This window comes from Labeo rohita, chromosome 20, assembly GCF_022985175.1.
Source record: "Labeo rohita strain BAU-BD-2019 chromosome 20, IGBB_LRoh.1.0, whole genome shotgun sequence".
Lineage (NCBI taxonomy): Eukaryota > Metazoa > Chordata > Actinopteri > Cypriniformes > Cyprinidae > Labeo > Labeo rohita.
Window position 1 is genome coordinate 29,810,690 of NC_066888.1, and position 18,438 is coordinate 29,829,127.

General features: G+C 38.1%; 1 protein-coding gene across 5 annotated transcripts; it reads right to left on the reverse strand.

Moving 5' to 3' along the window:
- Nucleotides 1–897: 897 nt before the first annotated feature.
- Nucleotides 898–18,016, reverse strand: tfap2b (transcription factor AP-2 beta). 5 transcript variants are annotated; one of them, XM_051137796.1, is made up of 9 exons: nucleotides 17,990–18,016; nucleotides 17,212–17,368; nucleotides 11,697–12,152; nucleotides 10,516–10,573; nucleotides 10,370–10,444; nucleotides 8,773–8,992; nucleotides 8,412–8,530; nucleotides 7,764–7,905; nucleotides 899–3,466 (listed from the first exon to the last, which is right to left on the reverse strand). In XM_051137796.1, the coding sequence occupies exons 2-9, from the start codon at nucleotides 17,212–17,214 to the stop codon at nucleotides 3,163–3,165; spliced, it is 1,377 nt and encodes a 458-aa protein (XP_050993753.1). In that variant the 5' UTR covers nucleotides 17,215–17,368; nucleotides 17,990–18,016; the 3' UTR covers nucleotides 899–3,162. The 5 variants fall into 5 exon arrangements, with proteins under 5 accessions (XP_050993750.1, XP_050993753.1, XP_050993751.1 ...); XM_051137793.1 differs by lacking the exons at nucleotides 17,212–17,368; nucleotides 17,990–18,016 and adding an exon at nucleotides 14,368–14,472 and having other exon boundaries at nucleotides 898–3,466; XM_051137794.1 differs by lacking the exons at nucleotides 17,212–17,368; nucleotides 17,990–18,016 and adding an exon at nucleotides 12,524–12,862.
- Between the last annotated feature and the right edge of the window lie 422 nt (nucleotides 18,017–18,438).

An 18,438-nucleotide genomic window follows, 5' to 3' on the forward strand; every position in this document is an offset into this window, starting at 1 on the left:
CTCTTTTGTTTATAAATTCGAGACCAGTGACAAGATTATTAAACTTTTAGCTATATAGGCCTATGTCTCACGCTTAACCAATCATGTTTTTTTCGGTTACATCTTTGGATAAAAGAGCTCAAAATGGTTTCAGTTGTTTGATAAAATCAAGGAGTTGGGTCTAATTAGCAGTATAGCCCATAGGGCATTTTGTTGGTGCACATTTTATTTTTTATCCTTGGAAAAAACGTCTACTGATTTTAGATGTTTATGATTAAAAATAATAACAGTCAATAATTATCGAGTATAAAAGCAGCGATGTTATTGGTTTGGTCTTATGGGTTTTTGTATCGGTTTTCTTTTCTTTTTTTTTTTAGAGGTAATGAGAACCGAGTTGGAGGGAAGGATGAAAGATCTCGGCTTGTGTTGTTTCAGGTCCCGTGGGTGAGAGCGAGGCTAGTCTTTTTTTTTTTTTTTTTTTTTTTTTTTTTTCTTCCTGCTGAAGAGAAATCTCTGAATCTCGTAGAGATCCACGTCGCTCGCGGACATGCGGGTGCTGCACCTGGGTCACAATACTTCACGCATGACGAGTCACGCGACGGAACCCGCGGGCCACGCGCTCCTCCGCATTAAATACACCAGCGCGGGGACTCGCGGGGGTCTGACCTGCGGCCGGGATATGAGTTCACTTTACTGCCGCGACCGCGGACACACGCCTTCAAGGGATTGCTTTCGATAAATTTTGGCGTTCTTTGCTAGCCTTAAAACGAGACGGGAAAATGCAGAATCAGAATTCTCATTTCCGTTTTTCATTTCCGAGTTTTGTTGATATCCGTTCTGCTGATTGCAGTATGAGTCAGTGTGATCATGAAAACATTACGAGATGTTTATATAATAATGATAATATTCAAAATGATGTTAGGTAAATATTGGTCTTTCAATGACACATTTTTACATTTTGACATTGGTTTCAATGTTAAAATAATCCTGGATGCGAATAAATGACGCTTTAATCCATTGCTGGTCTATACTAGTTAGGCCTATTGTGTCAAATATTTTTAATACTAACAGCACTGACATAATTGACTACAATTTATTTGTTTACATATTCATTGGTTCTGTTACAGATGGATTAACAATGTTAGCTGAAGAAATATCACAGGAATAAGATCGTCGCATCTTTCTTTACAAACATTTTTTTATTTGGGTAAAAACATGTATTTTGGAGGTTTATGATTATTAATTTAACTCCGTGATTATTATTGATTATTCAACAACTATTAGTGGCAAATATTACTGTTGTCCTTTTTCTTTATGTTAACCTAAAAGATGCTGCCTTTGGGGTAGGAGCCTGACGTCTCGCCTCTCTAAAAAAATAACTTTCATGCAAATAAAATAATTACATGGACTAATGGTATATGATTACGTAAGCATTTTATTTATCTGATATTTAATTTTAGTTATGTGGAATTTAGGCACTTTTTAATTAAAACTTATTTTGAAACGCTTCTGAAATGTTTCATGCGTAGTCTATGTTAATATGACAAGAACATCAGGGGCTCACCACACAGCAACAACTACAATAAAACACACGATTTATTCTTATTTCGAGGTAAATGAAAATCACCAGACAAGAACCAACTTCTAGCCTTCACCACATAACACCGTATCTATGAAACAAAAATACAAGATGCTATCTAAAACAAGCGTTCACCCACGCACAGAGACAGTCACAGATAGACGACCCAGTCTATTCCTATGTACAAACGCCCATTAAATTAAGCATAAATAAATATATACAAACATAAATAAAAGAACCTTCCTCACACAGTTAACCAAATATTAACTTTGACAGACAGGCTATTAATCCAGCTTGCGGAGCTGAGAAAGTGCGCACTCACGACTGTTGAGGTGAGCACGGGAAAGGCTGCGCGTGGCCGTGTTCCAGCACGCGCGGTCACCTCAGTTCTATGCAACCTATGAGAAAGCGCACAAATCCGGGACCCTTTTTCAAAAAAAGTCTCTTTTTTTCTGGTCAAAGCAAGCTTCCATTTAGCTGATGTAGGGTTGTAAAACCAATAAACAATATTTCTTTGTCCTATGTTGATTTAGCTCTGTGTAAATGTTATCATATATTTAGAAAAAAAAAAAAAAGAAAATACATAAACGAGATGAATTATCAGTGAAATGGTTGATTCAATCGGTCAGTTAAGATGATTGCCATGTCAAAAGGAACTTACTGAAAATGTCCTCACATTTTCACAACCAAATGGCCAAGACAGCACAAGCAATAGCAGTTTCAAATACAAAGAAATACAACCAAAAATACAAAATTCTCCCGTTCATTTAGTAGACAAGCTATTCTGAATATTGCCCCAGGTGTTTTAAGAATGTCTCAGAGTCTTCAAATTTGGCTTGTAATCTGATAACTTAATTTTTGATGAATTGCTGTGATAATGTAAAGTATATGTGTATTTTATAGGCTGTCAGATGGTGAATCTGTCATAGTTGCTGAAGCACAAATAGTTGCACATTCACAGCCTCTTTTTGGCTAACACTTAATTTAAATGCAATAAAAACTCTTACATTTGAATATTCTGTCTCTTTCAAATCTAATGTGGAGCAAATTCTTTACAACCAGTTTTACTTTTATGGACAGATGCTGATTGTTTTACTGTAGGTGTAATTTTGGTGAAGATTGAATGGAATGTACTTCATACTTCAGAAATGTGCACCTATAATTTTGTATAATAAGTATAATTAAATATAGCAGTTAAAAGTGTCTCCACCAGTATCCCAAGCAAACCCATCCTCCTGTGTGCTGGCCATTACACTGATGAACACTCAAATATTAGGTATCAGATTGATGAGCATGTGTGTAAAGGACAGCCTGCGTCTAACGTCATGTAAAATGTCATACTTTGATACACGAAAACACACTCACAAACACTCCTCGAATATTTTCACACTCGCACACGAATGAGATGAAGATGGTGAACGTATCACAGCAGACTCGTGTCCTCCAGTCTGTTTTATCGTGTCGTTCCTTTCGTTTTCCCATGATCTGTTGTCCGCTCGCCACCTTCGACCCAGAATGTAAAACGCAATGTCATAAAACTTGAGTTTATAGAATCTCTGAACATCTCCAATGACTCGCCTTCCTTGATATCGTATTTCCACAGTTCATTTCCTGTGTTTTTCCTCTTTCTCTCCAGCTCCTTTGGAGCCGGGTCCGTCTGCAGGTGTGTGTCGGTTGGGGGTGGGGTTGTTCAGGAACATCTTGTCGAGGCCTTTAAGGGCTTCAGTCAGGTAATTCTGCAAAGCCGTGAGGGCGGCGCAGATGGCTGGAGAACCAAAACCGTGTGTGATGAAGCTAAAGTGTGACAGGCAGCTCTGGATTCCTGGCTCCAGGATGGGCGTAGGCCGAGAGTTTCCTAATGGAGTGCGATCTTGAGCCAACAGGTCTGTGAACTCCTTACACAATTGCCTGAGAAGAGAACAAAAGAGACGAAGATGAAGCCCAGAATTTTCAATCTCAAAAATACAAAACTCAAGAATGTCCATTACAGTGGAAAAAAGTTTTTTAGATATTTAAAATGTTCTTCAAATGTTATTTTAAGAACTGCTGAAAGGTTCTTTGTGGAACCCAAAATGATTTTTCTATTGCACTGCTGTAAAAACCTCCCTTTGTAACCTTCATTTTTAAGAGTGTACGTGTTTTAAAGAAATATAGGTTTTGACTTGTAATCTTTATATGAATAATTAGACTGAGAACCTAATTTCTAATGAATTGCATTGATTATATCCACCTTATTTTTCAATGTTTTCAGGTAATGTGGGAGACTTCCGGTTCATGAGCGCCGTAAAGAAATTATGAGAAGAATAACGAAGTGCAGTAAACGGTAAAACCGTTTGCACTACAAACCACTGTGTTCATACTTAAGATAATAGACTAAATTAGCATGGTAAGACACACTAGTTTGCAATATCAGGCAAAACTAGCTGGACGCCGATGAGACCGGAAGCCAAACACATTAAATTTACAAATGGCCGTGCCCACTCTTACAGGAAAAATAAGGTGAAATAAAGTAGGCTATATATGTATTTTATGGGCTCTACTACCTGTGATGGACTGGACCGTAAATTACACTTTATTGTAGCATGAATATTTGCAGAAGAGAGACAAATGAACCTCAGAATTTTGTTAGTCTCCATTATCACAGAGAATCCACAATTTCTAATTAATAACAATGCACTCTTGCCAGAAGTGTCGACCACAGTGATATCGGTTATCACATAATTGAAATATCGGTTTCAAAATCATTCTGATGGTATAATGACTTTTAATGACTTTGAATGACTTCTGTTTCTTTCCCAAACATCCGTTCTGGGAGTTTTTAAGTTTGGTGAGCCGCAACAAAATTCTGTAAAAATGGCAGCAACAAATGCGCGTGTAAAGTAGAGCTGCATGATTAGGTAATCGTTAAAAGATTGCGACCTTGATTCAAACGCTGATGCTCTTATTTCTAAATGACAACGATTTGTCTTAGTCTAATAACCCTATGAAAAATTCCTACTGGAACATTCAAATCTGTATTCGCACTGTGGCTGACACAGAAAGAGCAGTTATCATATTTAGGTACGAAACCGCTTCACAAACAGTCTTTTCAACCACACACTTTTATTTCTGTCTTACAGTCATTCATATTATCAAAGAAGTACAGGGTTAAATGTCTATGGTAGCTACTGAAATAGAGCAAATCATCTTTTGAAAGCAATTTTCGCTTCAAATTGGCGCTTCAAATAAGGTTTGTTAATTACATTGTTTCGCCACTAGGTGGCGAAAAAATGACCATTTATTTGAAATTTATGTCACTGAATCATTCATTCAAGAGATTCATTCAAAAATTCTGATTCATTCAGTAATGGAACAAGTGAAGTATGTGTGAGTGAGTCATTGAATCATTCATTCAACCTATTTTTTTTTTTAAATAATTCATTCAAATAATAAATTTTTTTAGTAGACTGCAGCAATTAATATTTTGTCACAGCCTCTAGTAAATTACATGCTATTTTGCTCAGTTCAAAACTGTGGGAGAATCATGATCTCTATTTCAAACAAAAAATTGTGATTCTCAATTTATCCAAAATTGTGCAACTCTAGCGTACAGCTATACACTGTAATTAGACACTGGGGTATTTTACGACAATGAATTCCACTTACTTAACTGTAGAAGGCTCTAAAGTCACACAAATAAAAATACATACAGTTGCTCTAAATGAAAAATTAACGGCTAATTTGGCGCTAAAGGTGTGTTTCTAATACTCAGGAACAAAAATTACCTAAGTCACAATTAGTAGTGACGTAAAAGTCAATGCTCCTTTCAACTATGTAATTTTGCACTAAATTTCATACATGCTGTCTGATAACATTGTTTGTACTGTTTACTGTTTATGTATGTTGTGTTTATTGTTGCTTGTCTTGTGTTGACTGTTTGCGCAAGGTCACAGGAGGAACTACATTTTACTCCTTATTCTACAGAAAAACAACTTCGACAACATGCCAATAATTGCACAACATTCTGCTAATGGGACAGTGTGGGGTCTAGACATGCTCTGCCTATAGCAAGACTAGTCAGGTGGGTTTTAGGATCAATCCCTCTAACTGTGTCCTATCTAATTCCTTTACCATCTCACAACTGTGATCCAATCAGAGAATGTCATGACATTTTTTCATGGCACATCAAGCATGACAAATTCTTCATTCACATTTATCAGAACATACATCAGAAGGTACGTGCTTGATCTTCTGTATCAGTTAAGGAAAAGCGACCTGCTCGCTCATGGATTACAGCATACATTTTTCAAGAAATGAATTTAAGTCATAAGTTGAATTAAACAGTCAACTGGAAAAGACATCAACCACGATTCTATTAAAAAAAGCCCTTTTTCCCACAAAAGAAGCTGAAAAGAACCGTCAACTTACTGCCATGGATATTCCTACTTATTTCTTTATATATAAATCTACATATTCTTTTAACTTACTGTGAAATATTGATTATAAAGAACTCATACATAATATCAAAGCCAATGCAACTCTGAAAACCCTCATCCATAAATTACAAACACTGTGACTTCAGCATTTGGACATTTATGATGAAATTGATAAAATGAAAAAATATTAAATAAAAACTTTTGATATGTTAGGCTCTCAGAGATCAAACAGTAAAACAAAATATTACAAAAGTTCACGTCAGACCCACGTTCTCACACAATGATGATGTGATTGCTTAAGATGCCTCATAATTATCTTGAAAAAACACTTGGATAACAGGTGCTCTGACAGGTTCAAGCTTGCAAAATCTGTGCTGTCCCTGGGAATCATGGGTAAAATGCATGTTTCTCATCCCCCATTCACACTGCGAGCAAAAGGTCTCCAAAAATATTTTTACAATTTTTAAAAAAGGCTGACGTCTAAGTTAAATGAAACTCTCCAGTGTTCCCTGTCCATACATATGAAGAGATCCAGAACTTGAAATTCTCAGAGCAAAGACTGCATATTTCTGCTTCTGAGAGCAAAGCCCATCAATTAGAATAAAGCCATCAATTTACCTTCCAGTCTACTGGGAGAGTGTCTTTATCTGTTATTACTGGGGAATATTCCATTCTCAGCATGTTTTACTTCCTGAAAGAGGTAGTGCTCTCAATATTCATGCTTTTCTTGCTTTGGGGAATCATATAGAAAAAATACAGGCACTTTCAGCCCTGTGCCCAGATGGCCTGACATACTAATGACCTCTCAACATTTGACCTCCGTGTTTCTCTGAAAATGCCTGCTTACAGTTTAAATATCTGGACCTTGTGAGTATTGTGACCAAAGCAAACATCCAATAATGATAAGATCAGCAAGATAATTATGATGTCTGAAACTTGCAAGGTTAATGTAGAATCAATTAATTTCGAGATTTTTCCAAATGCATGAAAAAATATTTGAATTTATATTAAATTCTTATTGTTTTAACAGCATGCACCCAAAACTGCTTGTGTCATGTTCATAATAATGCTTCGAGGCGCAATGTAATCTCAAATAAGAATCTGAGCAAACGATCATACTTCAATCTCCAAAAGGTCATTTGTGACAAACAGTTCAAATGCCTCCAACTGGCAGCGTTGCAGAGCCCTGCTGCGGCATCTGCAGTTGTCTGGACTTGTCAGATTTTGACCCACATTCGCTTTCGCGTCTCAGAACCACAAACAGTCTTGTTGTCCAGTCGGGAGAGCGCAGCGCGCCTCTCTCTCGCTCTCCTTCTCATTCCAGAGCGACAGAACGCGAGTGCCCGAGGCGCGTGCAGGGGCGGGGGCGCGGGCTGACTGACGGGACTTTGACAGACAGACTGTGAAAGGAGAGGCGAGGGAGGAGGGATGACCTTAGGCAAAACTTCAAGGGGAAAGCTGGCACTTTAAGACTTGAAACATTTCACTTAAATATAATGAGTTTCTAGCTCGGTGCCAGGCTGAGATGGATAAGAGACGCGTGTTTCTGCTGGACCTGAACTGCCTCATTAGAAACCAGCTAAACGTGTCAAAACGCACCAGGCAGTAAGCGGACAGCTATCAAAACGACACACTCCCCGGCAATCCGTGATGGATTCAACATTCACCTCGAAATGTGGCTACACATTTGTTCAGATGAAGGCGGCAAGCTGTTATACCAGCTTCCAAACGAAAGCAACGAATGCATGAAACACACTTAAACACGCAAAGAAATACATTGTGATACGTACTTTGTGGCGAGCAGCATGTTCTTTCGTGAATGCAGTTCGTTTGGATCCGTATGCTGTCTGTTCAGATATTCAGACACGGCCTTTGTGGGAAATTCAGTTTCGCAAATGTAGCCAAAGTCCCGAGCCAAATGAACAGCTTCTCCTGGAAATGAAAAATAAACACAGTATGGTACAATGGAATTAGGCTACTCCACATCTTCGCTTAAAATATTTCTCTACTAAATTACAACTGTAGCTGCAACTGAACTGGAGGGAGAGACAGCCTATTAAGCAAATGAAAGATTGCGGTGCAGAAACAATCCGACAGTCACAACAATAATTATATGAAATTAGCTGTACTGGTTAAAATGTCGTTTTACTGCTTCTGCATCTGTTAACTATTTGCACCGCCTAAGGAAGACAAATCAGATAAGACAAACTCCCAATGCAATAAAACTGCATTTAACATGTTCGTGGTTCATTCGTAAATTCAAATTTTCATTTTAGGCATAAAATGTATTCGAGATCCACGATTAAACTGATAAACAATAAATGCGTTTTTTTTAATCGAACTCGTTTTTTGTTATAATTGACCATTGTTTTCCTCACTTGAAAGGTCTAAACACTGTGTTAAAAACATCTAAATAAGAATCAGATGTCCTGCTTTACCTTCTACTAGAGACGTCAGTAAAGTGACATTCGCTGCTTTGCGTCTCCCCGCGGGCAAATTCAAGCCGATTTTCTCCAGCTTTTCCCTCAGTGATCTCCCGCCATTTTTCGATTTCGCTCTGAGGAAAACGAAGAAATAATAAGAGACGTGTTTTATGACGGATTGACAGCAAAGGAATGAACACACAATAAAAAGTGAACATTTGAAATCAGCTATTGGCAGGAGTATTAAAAACTTTCTTTCGGAAACAAAAAACGCAATCAGAAATTGCAGATGTTTAAATGTCATTTTTTGTCTTTAATCCCTTGACCTCTGGTCTGCTTATAATGTGGATTCTGGCTGATATATCGATGCCCTCACCTCCGTAGAACCCCGCCAAGCAGAGAAGCGTTCAGGCACTCTGGCGGAGAGAGGCGCCGCTGGACCTCGCCAACCGTCACTTTATATTTGGATGTGGAGCTAAGAAGCGACAAGCGTCCGGGCACCGAGCAGAAGACCTCGTTGACGTTCACGGTGATCCCGCCGATTAGACCGTCTTTGTTCATCATCAGGGAAGCGACGCTCTTGTGTGGAACTGGAACTGGTGACAGGATCAGACAGAAAATTTAGTTACGTGCTATAATACAGACTTACTTGATTATTTGGTCGAGCGTTTAACACTGTGTATGCTATCGCTGACACTATAGCGATAAAACAAGAGGTGTTATTATTTTAAAGTGATGTTTAAGACTAGTTACAGACAGCCCAGGCCTGTGAGAATATTATGTAATGTGAAATCTTGGCACATAAAAGCGCCGTGAGCTCGAGCCCTCGGCTGGCCCGGGTCACCCCACACGCGCCCGGAGCTGCCAGCGCGTGCTCCTGCTTTCATACGTTAATTCCACGTTCAATAGAAAGAAAGCAAGATTCGTCCAAATGCCTGTAGTATTTTATATTTTATGTTTTTTATATAATTTATTATTTTATCTCAACATGTTGCCAATATATCAACGGCGTTGCAAAATATAAACATGGTTCAATTTGCGCGGTAATGTTTAGCAGTTTCCAACGTGATTAAAATGCTAGCGTTACACTTTCTTAGCTTTATTAAATTCAGTTACATTTTCCTGTCAGCTTTTGTTTCCACGATGACATTTCAACACTATTTACTACGCTAATTTATTATATTATCGATTGGTGATGGACAATAACATTAATAACATTAACCACCTATTTTTCAAATCACCCCCCTCCCCTCCACACACAAACTCAGAAGCTGACCGTCAAACGACGTCTACTAACTTAAGCGCTAATGGGGTAACGAGCGCTCGTGCCCGCGGAGATCTCTACAGGGGATAATAGAGAAAACGAGCTCTAAACGAGCTGACGAGATCTGCGCTCAGAAAACCATCCATCACAGCGGCCACTTAAAGGCCTTCTCTTCTGGGAGGCCCGTGTTCCGTTAACTAAATTACCGGCAAACGTCCCCTCATAACGGACAAATATTAACACGAGCCCAGGGAGTGTTGCTGGAGATCTTACTGACTGCATGAAGGCCTTATCGCAAAGTAAATATGTCAAAACCTCCGTGGAGAAATTATAGCCTATCAACAAAGTGGTGCTTAAACGTCTATTTTACACAGCCATGTTCCCAAAGATAGGCTGGAAAATCTGGAATTTGTGCTAATGTTTAAGTGAATTAAATAAAAAAGAGAGAGAGAGCTGATAATAACTTAAGCCTACAATAGGCTAGAGGTTAAACTGGTCGATTATTATAACAACACTGAATTCTTTGTAGTAATTCAAATAAACAGTTCAGTTATACCGGTAGGACGCTATGATTCTAAAATATGCAATGGCCTCCAATTCCTCTTGCTTTGGCTGGGCGTCCAAGGTTAAGAAAATAGGCAGGTGACATCATTTGAATACCAGATGTGCTTCAGCGCATGCGTAAAAAGGTGTGCTAAGGTGTATTCACCTGAAATGACTTTTTGCCCCAAATCCATGAAACGGTAATTCCTTCTTATCGGCACTTTTTCCAAAACCCACTGATCTTTGAAAAATATGAATATCACAATATTAAATACAGCTCTGCATAATTCTTCCAGCCATTTTTTCATTTACCTTTTTTAATGACTGACTGATCCAGGATGTTCATTCCGTTGTTTACGTCATCCACAGCCTAAAACGGCAGCATAATGAGAAAACATTTAACTTTTGAACAAAAGCTACAGCCAGGTATAAATATTCAAGACAATGACCTTCTGTTTATGAAAATACCAGTAGATTCCACCGGGGTCACTGACAAAAATAAATAAATAAAACAAATTTCCAGTCCAGGAAGAAAAAAAACCCCATCCAAATGAAAATGGTGAACGTTAGTAAAAAAAAAAGAAAGAACTTTTTAATTAAGCTTAGGTCTCATGCTATTGATTTCACTAACAATTCGTCTAAAATGTTTGTTTTTTTCCATGCAAGTTTTCTGAATGAATTTTCCTAACGGTATTGTCAGTAACCGTGGACTTCACTGAAACAAAATCAATTAAAAAACTAAAAATCTTTTTTTTTTTTGAAGAGATAAAAACAAGCCCGATGTCAGTTACGTTTTAAAATCATTTTGGGAAGAGAGGCAAACAATCATTGTTCAGTCAGCTGAACGGGGACAGGCCTTATCTTGAAATTTAGAGTACGGATAAACTTGTCAATTGACGAAATTAGATATGATGTGTGCAGAGATATATTGATCAAAAACAGATGGTTAGAAAAGTGAACTGAGCAGGCGATTACTTAACAGATTTGCTGTTTGTGAAGTTTTCATTTTTGATCACTGCAACAGTAATTTTAAGTTAACAACAGCAGCTCTCCTCAACACAGGCCTAACTGTAATGCGTTTAAAATTATTTCTACAGTAAAAATATAGTCTCAAAAACAAAAATGGATTCACAACGACAACAGAATATTATTTCTGATAAAAAGGAAGCCTTTAGGATATTCTAAATATTAAGATGTACTACTATTACTAAATATATTTATGATAAAGATTCATTGTTATTGTCTATTGTTAAAATGTTTGTAACGTATTTCAGAAAATGTCGACAGGTCGAAAAACACCATGAAAATATACATAATTATGTCATACAGAGATACTTCAATTGTTTAAAATACTAGATAAAAAAATAAATAAATTTAATGAATTCGTTAAAGAAACTTAAAAATTCTAAATTATTTATTCCACGTCTTTGTGCAATTTCTGTCTCCACAAAAGAGGTTACTGTCCAAGCCAAAAACTAAAAATCGTTACCAACCTGCACATCTTCCATGCCGTGCGCCAGGCCATGAAGGGAAAGACCGTCTCCCATCCCCGCCTCGAGCCCGTGATGCGTGGAGTGGAGCAGCACGTCCGGTCGGCGCACGGTCGAGTAGTCCCGCCGGGGGTCCAGACCCGAGAGCTGCGGTAAAGAGGCTCGAGGCTGCGGCAGTAAAGCTCCGCTCTCCGTGCCCACGTCCTGCCGCTGACGGGAGCCCCACGGGTGCTGCTGGGGCTGGTGAAGAGCGTTCAGAGAGTACGGGTCACTGACGTGTGAGTACGGGTCCTGACTCTGGTGATACGGCAGCGGCTGGTACGGCGGGGGAAAGTACGGCGGTTGGAAGTCCGAGGATGGTGTGTGAGAGAGCGGCGGAGCGCTGGAGTACGGACCCTGAGAGACCGAACCCAGCTGGGACAGTCTGGAACTGTGGCTCGGTACCCCATCATGGCGGTCCTTCAAACAAGAAAAGAATATACGATTACAAACCAACCGTTTGAATGTTCTTATTAAAAATAAATAAAAAATTGAGTTTTTGGATGTTTTAAAGAATAGCTACTGGATCGAATCAAACAACATCGAAAGACTATTTAGTGGTGGCTACATATAACCGCCCGCGGTGATTCAAGAAAGTACAAAAGCTTTCAAAATATTTGTATTTTCTGACTGATTCATGTGTAGTAACTCCATTAAACATCTAAAACAAGGTATAAACGCAGGGTTTAAGTTACTGAGCTCGAAACGTAATAAGCAAAACCGCAAGCCACCTTTTTACAACGCAGCTACAAAAAAAAAAAAAAGAATTTTTTCTGGGTTCCCAGACTCACCGTGGAGGAATACGTGTGCACTAACATCTGGACGAAAAAACGCGAGCTCGTTTAGAGCAGAAGGACACGCGACAACACGACACACGCTCGCCTGAAGAAAAACGCGCTCCTTTCTTAACTCCTCATGACCGCACGGAGCAAAAAACTTGCTTTTTTTCAGCTCAAATAGCTTCTCCTACAGAACTCTGTTCCTCCAGGTCTCGGTTCTGTTCTTCCCGATCCGGCGCTCTGATCCAGAGTGCGGTGCTCCGTCCGTTCGCCTCGCTACACCTCCTCAGAATAATTGTTATTCATGACTCCTCTAATATTGCGGGAATACTTAAAGCAGTGGGGAGCAGCGGAGCGTGAAGGCGCTGCTGCTGTAAGTGACGTTCATTCAGGAGGAGGAAACACTCGTGCTCTGTTTTATTCCCCTCTCTGTTTGAGGTCCGGCATGCACGGGTCCGGACCTCTTTCTTTTGCTATTGTTGTCTTTTATGTTATTGTTGTGTGTGCACAGTCCATTTATCTCCAGCCAGAACAAACGAATCGCCGGAATCAGCTGCTTTGAACAGGCAGATGGACAGAGGCCTCATTCACAAGCACTATATACTCACATACTTTAATATGCATTAAACCACTACATCATACTCACCATAGCTATTCTCACGATTACTCACAATAGCGAAATTGGATTCCACCATATAGAGTACTAATGTTAGACACTTCATTTAAATGATAAAAAGAAGCCATACTTCTACAACCTGACAAAAGGCGTAATTTTGAGCCTCTATTCCACATTCACCACAACTTTACCCTTGTTATTCCATACTCACCATAGATTTACATGCATGTGTGTTTAACCAGGCCCACCTCTGAGATAAACTAAAACATTAACTTCACAATAACGATACTACTCTAATATGATAAAACACTTATAGCGGTTAAACCGCTCTAACAAATGTCTGAAAAGAGTTGAAGCTTTAAAAAAAAAAAAAAAGCATAAACAGATTTAAAAAAAAATGTTTTCTGCATCGGGTGACAGTTTAAAGTCCTCCACTAATGGTGCCCCATTAAACAGCTCGTATAATGGTCGATTTCACGGGCTGGGGTCGAAGTGTTTAATTACACGCGTGACGGTGACTGTGAGAGAAAAGCCATGTGTGACTCTCTAGGTCGGCATCCCGCGAGGCTTTTCCAAAAACCACCACGAGTCTCTCCCACGAGTTCGAGCTCATTCAGGGGAATCCACGGGACTCCCACGCGTGACACTGCGTCCTCTCCTTTTGTAGATGTGATTCTCTTATTAATACATCGATGACAGGCTCTCAAGAAAAATAATGCCAGAAGTTTTTCAATGCATATAAATATTGAGATGTTCCATTTCCTCTTAGTTTTAAAGCTAATTCTATTACTTAAAAAAACAAATGAACAAAAAAACAAAAAAACAATATAAACGTGTAAAAAACGTGCCTCGATTTTTTTTGACAAAGAAATTAGATTTTTTTTTTTACAATTTTTGATCATTTGTACAGTTATAATATTAAAAACTCCAATGCAAACCAAAATTTAAATCAAAAAATACTTTTAAAGGAAATAAAGTAACTTGCTAAAATAATTGTTCATACAAGAATTACATAAGCAATTGGTGAACAAACGAATTAGCATGAATATGACAGAATGCTTCTAAATCATATGTTTAGCATTTGCTATTTTTTTCTTATTGCAATAAGCAGCATAAATTAATAAGAGACCAAATATATTTTTTTTTAAAATAAAACACGATCAAATGCAACGCAATTTTTGTCGCTATATAAACCATACAGTGAAAAAACAGTTGCGGATGCAGTTTGTCTTCTCGTTACCTCGTATATATCTTCATACTTGACATTTTCCACCAGTTTCCACAGCATGTTCGCGCGCTGATCCCTGTATAACGAGTGCATTCATGTGAAGAGTGAAGATCTCAACTCTCTCTCTCCCTCTCTCTCTCTCTCACTCACTCACCGAAAACGTAAAGCTCACAGAAAAATTCCCGATTCCCCTTTACGGTGTTTGTCTGCGTGTGTGTGCTGTAACGCCGTTGATACAGTGAATGTCTAATGTTAAGTGTGTTGACTTTGGGTTGTATGTAAAGCTGCTGCGGGGGGATTCGCTGAGACTCCAGCTCCATCATCAACTGCAGATGAAGTGAACGCTTAACAAACGCAGTCTGCCATTTTACAAGACCGAGTCAACGTGTAAGCACGGATTTAAAGGAAACAGAACAAAAAGTATTAAACCAAAATCACATAAGCTAAAATAACCAATAGTTTCGATTTAAAAAGTCATCCTTGCAAAGTCAATAAACTGTTGGAAAAGGCGATGATCCGCTGGTAAACTTTGTATATGAGGTGCAACCGCAACTGTTTATTCACCAAATAAGTGAAACGAGAGAATTTGATCGCTCAGTTTTTGCTACAAATCTTCGTTATTGCTGTAAGCAAACATTACCTCAAAGACACTCGCAAGAAAGCGAGGTCAGATGTCCACAGCTGCTTCTTATACGCGACCCAATACAATTGCAGCCATGTAGTGATGAGAGGCAGTCCAGTGCGCCCCCTGCTGGTCATTGTCAAACATACACTTAAACACCGAAAAGAAAACAAAAAGCTCGCTTCAGGTTAAAGTTCGTTTCAGGTTGACTTAAAGTAGAATTGCAAAACGTTTTAGCTTGGTTTAAGACGAGGTCAAACAGTTTTATTAAACTTAGTGTTTTCGTGATACTTCCTGTTTCTGAAATGGCTGACATCCACAAAAACCGCGGTGCTCAATCCAGCTTCTGCAGAGTTTAGTCCCAGCCCTGCTCCAACACACCTGCCTGTAACTGACCCTTCACTAAGCCCCACCCCTTAGCTACTGTTGCTAACTCAGATGAACTGTAAAGGAAGTTCCATAGGAACAAACTGTTTTCGAGTTAAACGTGATTATTGGGCGGTAAATTGGAACGGAATTCATTCTTACGCAGAGTGGAATGAATTGTGACGTCGCTAAGCATTTTTTAAAATCTTCATTTTTCTTAAAGGAATTATTAAATTACACCGCAAAGTGATTAATAACTGTAAATCAGAACTAAAGCAAACACTTTTCACAGTCAAATAAAATAAAATACAAAAGAGAGAGAGAATCTGAAAGCGAATCAAGTCATCCCAAGTTTGATCAAAACCGTTCTTAACGCGGTACCGTGAAATTAGTTTTTATTTTCAGCACTGCAATGACCTGAATTACCACGCAAATAAAAACAAACATGAATTTACTTTTAATTTTTTTCTTTAAACTTACTTTAAGGATGTATTTGGGAACAAGACCTGACCCGTAGTCAAAACGTTAGTTTACCAATATTTATTTAAACATTTAGAAAAGGGTCACCATTTGCCAACAACGTATTACCGTGTTTTTGGGTGATTTCTGCAAAATTGCATTTAATACTGTGCAAAAACACACAATTCCTCCAAAGACCTAAGTTAGACAACAGCAAAAGCTTACCTGAAAATGCGGACAAAAAGTCCCCAAACCAAAAGTCCTTGCAAACATACACAATTAAATAAATAAATAAAAAACAAAAACACTAAAATACATGTAAACTGATGGAAAGTTATAAGCATGGGCAAGAGCTTTTACTCCAGCAAATATCTGTTTCTTACAGTAAGTTTATTTCATTATCAATTTCTGAAGACAAAAAACTTAAAGCCTTAACCTGAATCTAAGTCTAAACTCGAACACTGTTATTGCTCAGGAAAATATATATATATATATATATTGAATAATTATTGAAATGATGTTTTATTCCAATTAATGTAAATAATTTCAGTGCCGTAATTATTGGTTAAATAAGAAATTCATCACAAGAACTTACAGTTTAATTTATAATTCTTACAGTTTAACTTAAACATTGGAGACTAATATATTTAAAGGCATATTAACATACTAAGATTTTGCAGTATTGCGGACAATTGCCGGTGATCCAGTGTTTCCGTTCATGTAGAGATGACACAATTCCCTCTTCTCACACAAGAGGTCACTGGGTCACTAGAAATGCACAGTTTTCCAATGTTGTTACTGATAATTGATTTGTATTGTCATTATTTTTAACTACATCTCCCAATATTTTCCAAAAAACAGCTAAATTCAAAGCAACTAAATGTGCACTGTGGAACATTTTTGTCCCTCACACTGAGAGACTAACTGATCATGACCCAGTTTTAATCCAGTTTCTCAGATCTGTTTCATTGGCCATTAAGATGCTGCTTGACGTATGGAAGAGTGAAAATAATCTGCGATTAATGTTTCAGCAGCCCCGCTGCCACTGAGAAAATGCCAGAGCCAAACACACACACTCATGCTCACTCTGGGCATGTCTAGAGGCCATGACAGATGTCCAAACAGTTTGAGAGAAAGTAGGCTCATTCTGCACAGACTTTGATTAGAATTCAACATTAAAATTCTCACAGAACACAAAAACACATAAACACACACTGTAATACAAGTGTGCACAAACACATCTTTGTCATTGTAATAGCATGTCACATTTTCAAAGCATAAAGAGAATATATAATGACATATTAGGTGTGCTTTTTTTTTGTACTAAAATTAAAATGTGCATACCTAGTAAAAACAATATGTGAGTACTTATAAACTGACGTATGTGCGTGAACGCAATCATTACCTACCATTACACAAGCTGGCCACAAGATGGCGTGCGAGTAACGTGATAAACATCCATTGAGTTCCTGTGGAAGACTTTCAGTAGTAGAGGAAAGAAAGTCTTAAACCATGATAAACCAGATCCAGTCCAGATGCTTTAGATCCTTCAAGATTGCACGATGACTTGTAAAAAAAATAATAAACACTTTTCATAAAAACGTTTCCCATCAGACCTTCAGAATTTTCTCTGTGTGGAATTTTGTGTAGAAGTTAGCAAAATCTGAATAAAACAACTTTTTGGTGACATTCGTGAATGTCTTTACTCGTAAACAAGATTCATAAAGTATAACAGGCCTAACATTTTTTATTATAATTAGCCTGTATTTTAAATGTGAATAGTTGTGCTAATTAGCTTTCCATAAATACAAGGAAAATCGATGGTACTAGATAGGGAGCTACGTAAATGTGCTAATGTCGTTGATTCGTGTTAGTAAACTAATTCAAAAGCAATGATTATAGCATACAACATCAACATCTAATGTATGCGTGTAAAAATATATTTAGTCCTTTGTTTTGTCGGAATAAAGTTGCAGTGTCTATTATTTATGATTGTTTAACTCAGAACCGCTAGGCTGGAACAGCCAGACTTGATCGGCTGAGAAATAATTTACTCTGAAAATGGATGTTTGTTTACATAGCATAAGTGCCAATTGTTTTGGTTGTGAGTAGCCTGGCTTCTCCGTATTTTCTCATGAGGACTTTTCATTTGCATTTTACTTTTTGAACTTGTAATTAATTACTAACCGAGTAAACTAGGCCGAGTCGATGTCTTAGCGTGTTAAATGAAAACAGAACTTTATGTATTGAACGTCACACATGCATTAGAACTGCCCAAGCTGATAAAACACACTCGTGATCAATAAATGCGCTAATTATGCGTCAAGGCTGTTTGGGTTTTTCTAAGATGGTGTTATTGGGATAGGCTATTTAGGCTACGTTCGTTAACGTTGACTAGTCGCTGATTATTGAAACTTTCTCAGTAGCTGAGATCAGACAGCGGTTTCCTACAAAAAATTTGAATATGAATGCGAATCGCTTTTATCTTGTGCAAAGCTTCGCATCGATCTGTCAGTCAGTTATTGACTTTGCAAAGCCTTCCGGTGCAGCAGCGTGTTGGTCTTTCTCTGCTGTTAATGATCTGTTCTGTGCTTATTTATTCTACATCAACCATTTTTTCTAAATGTATTCAATAA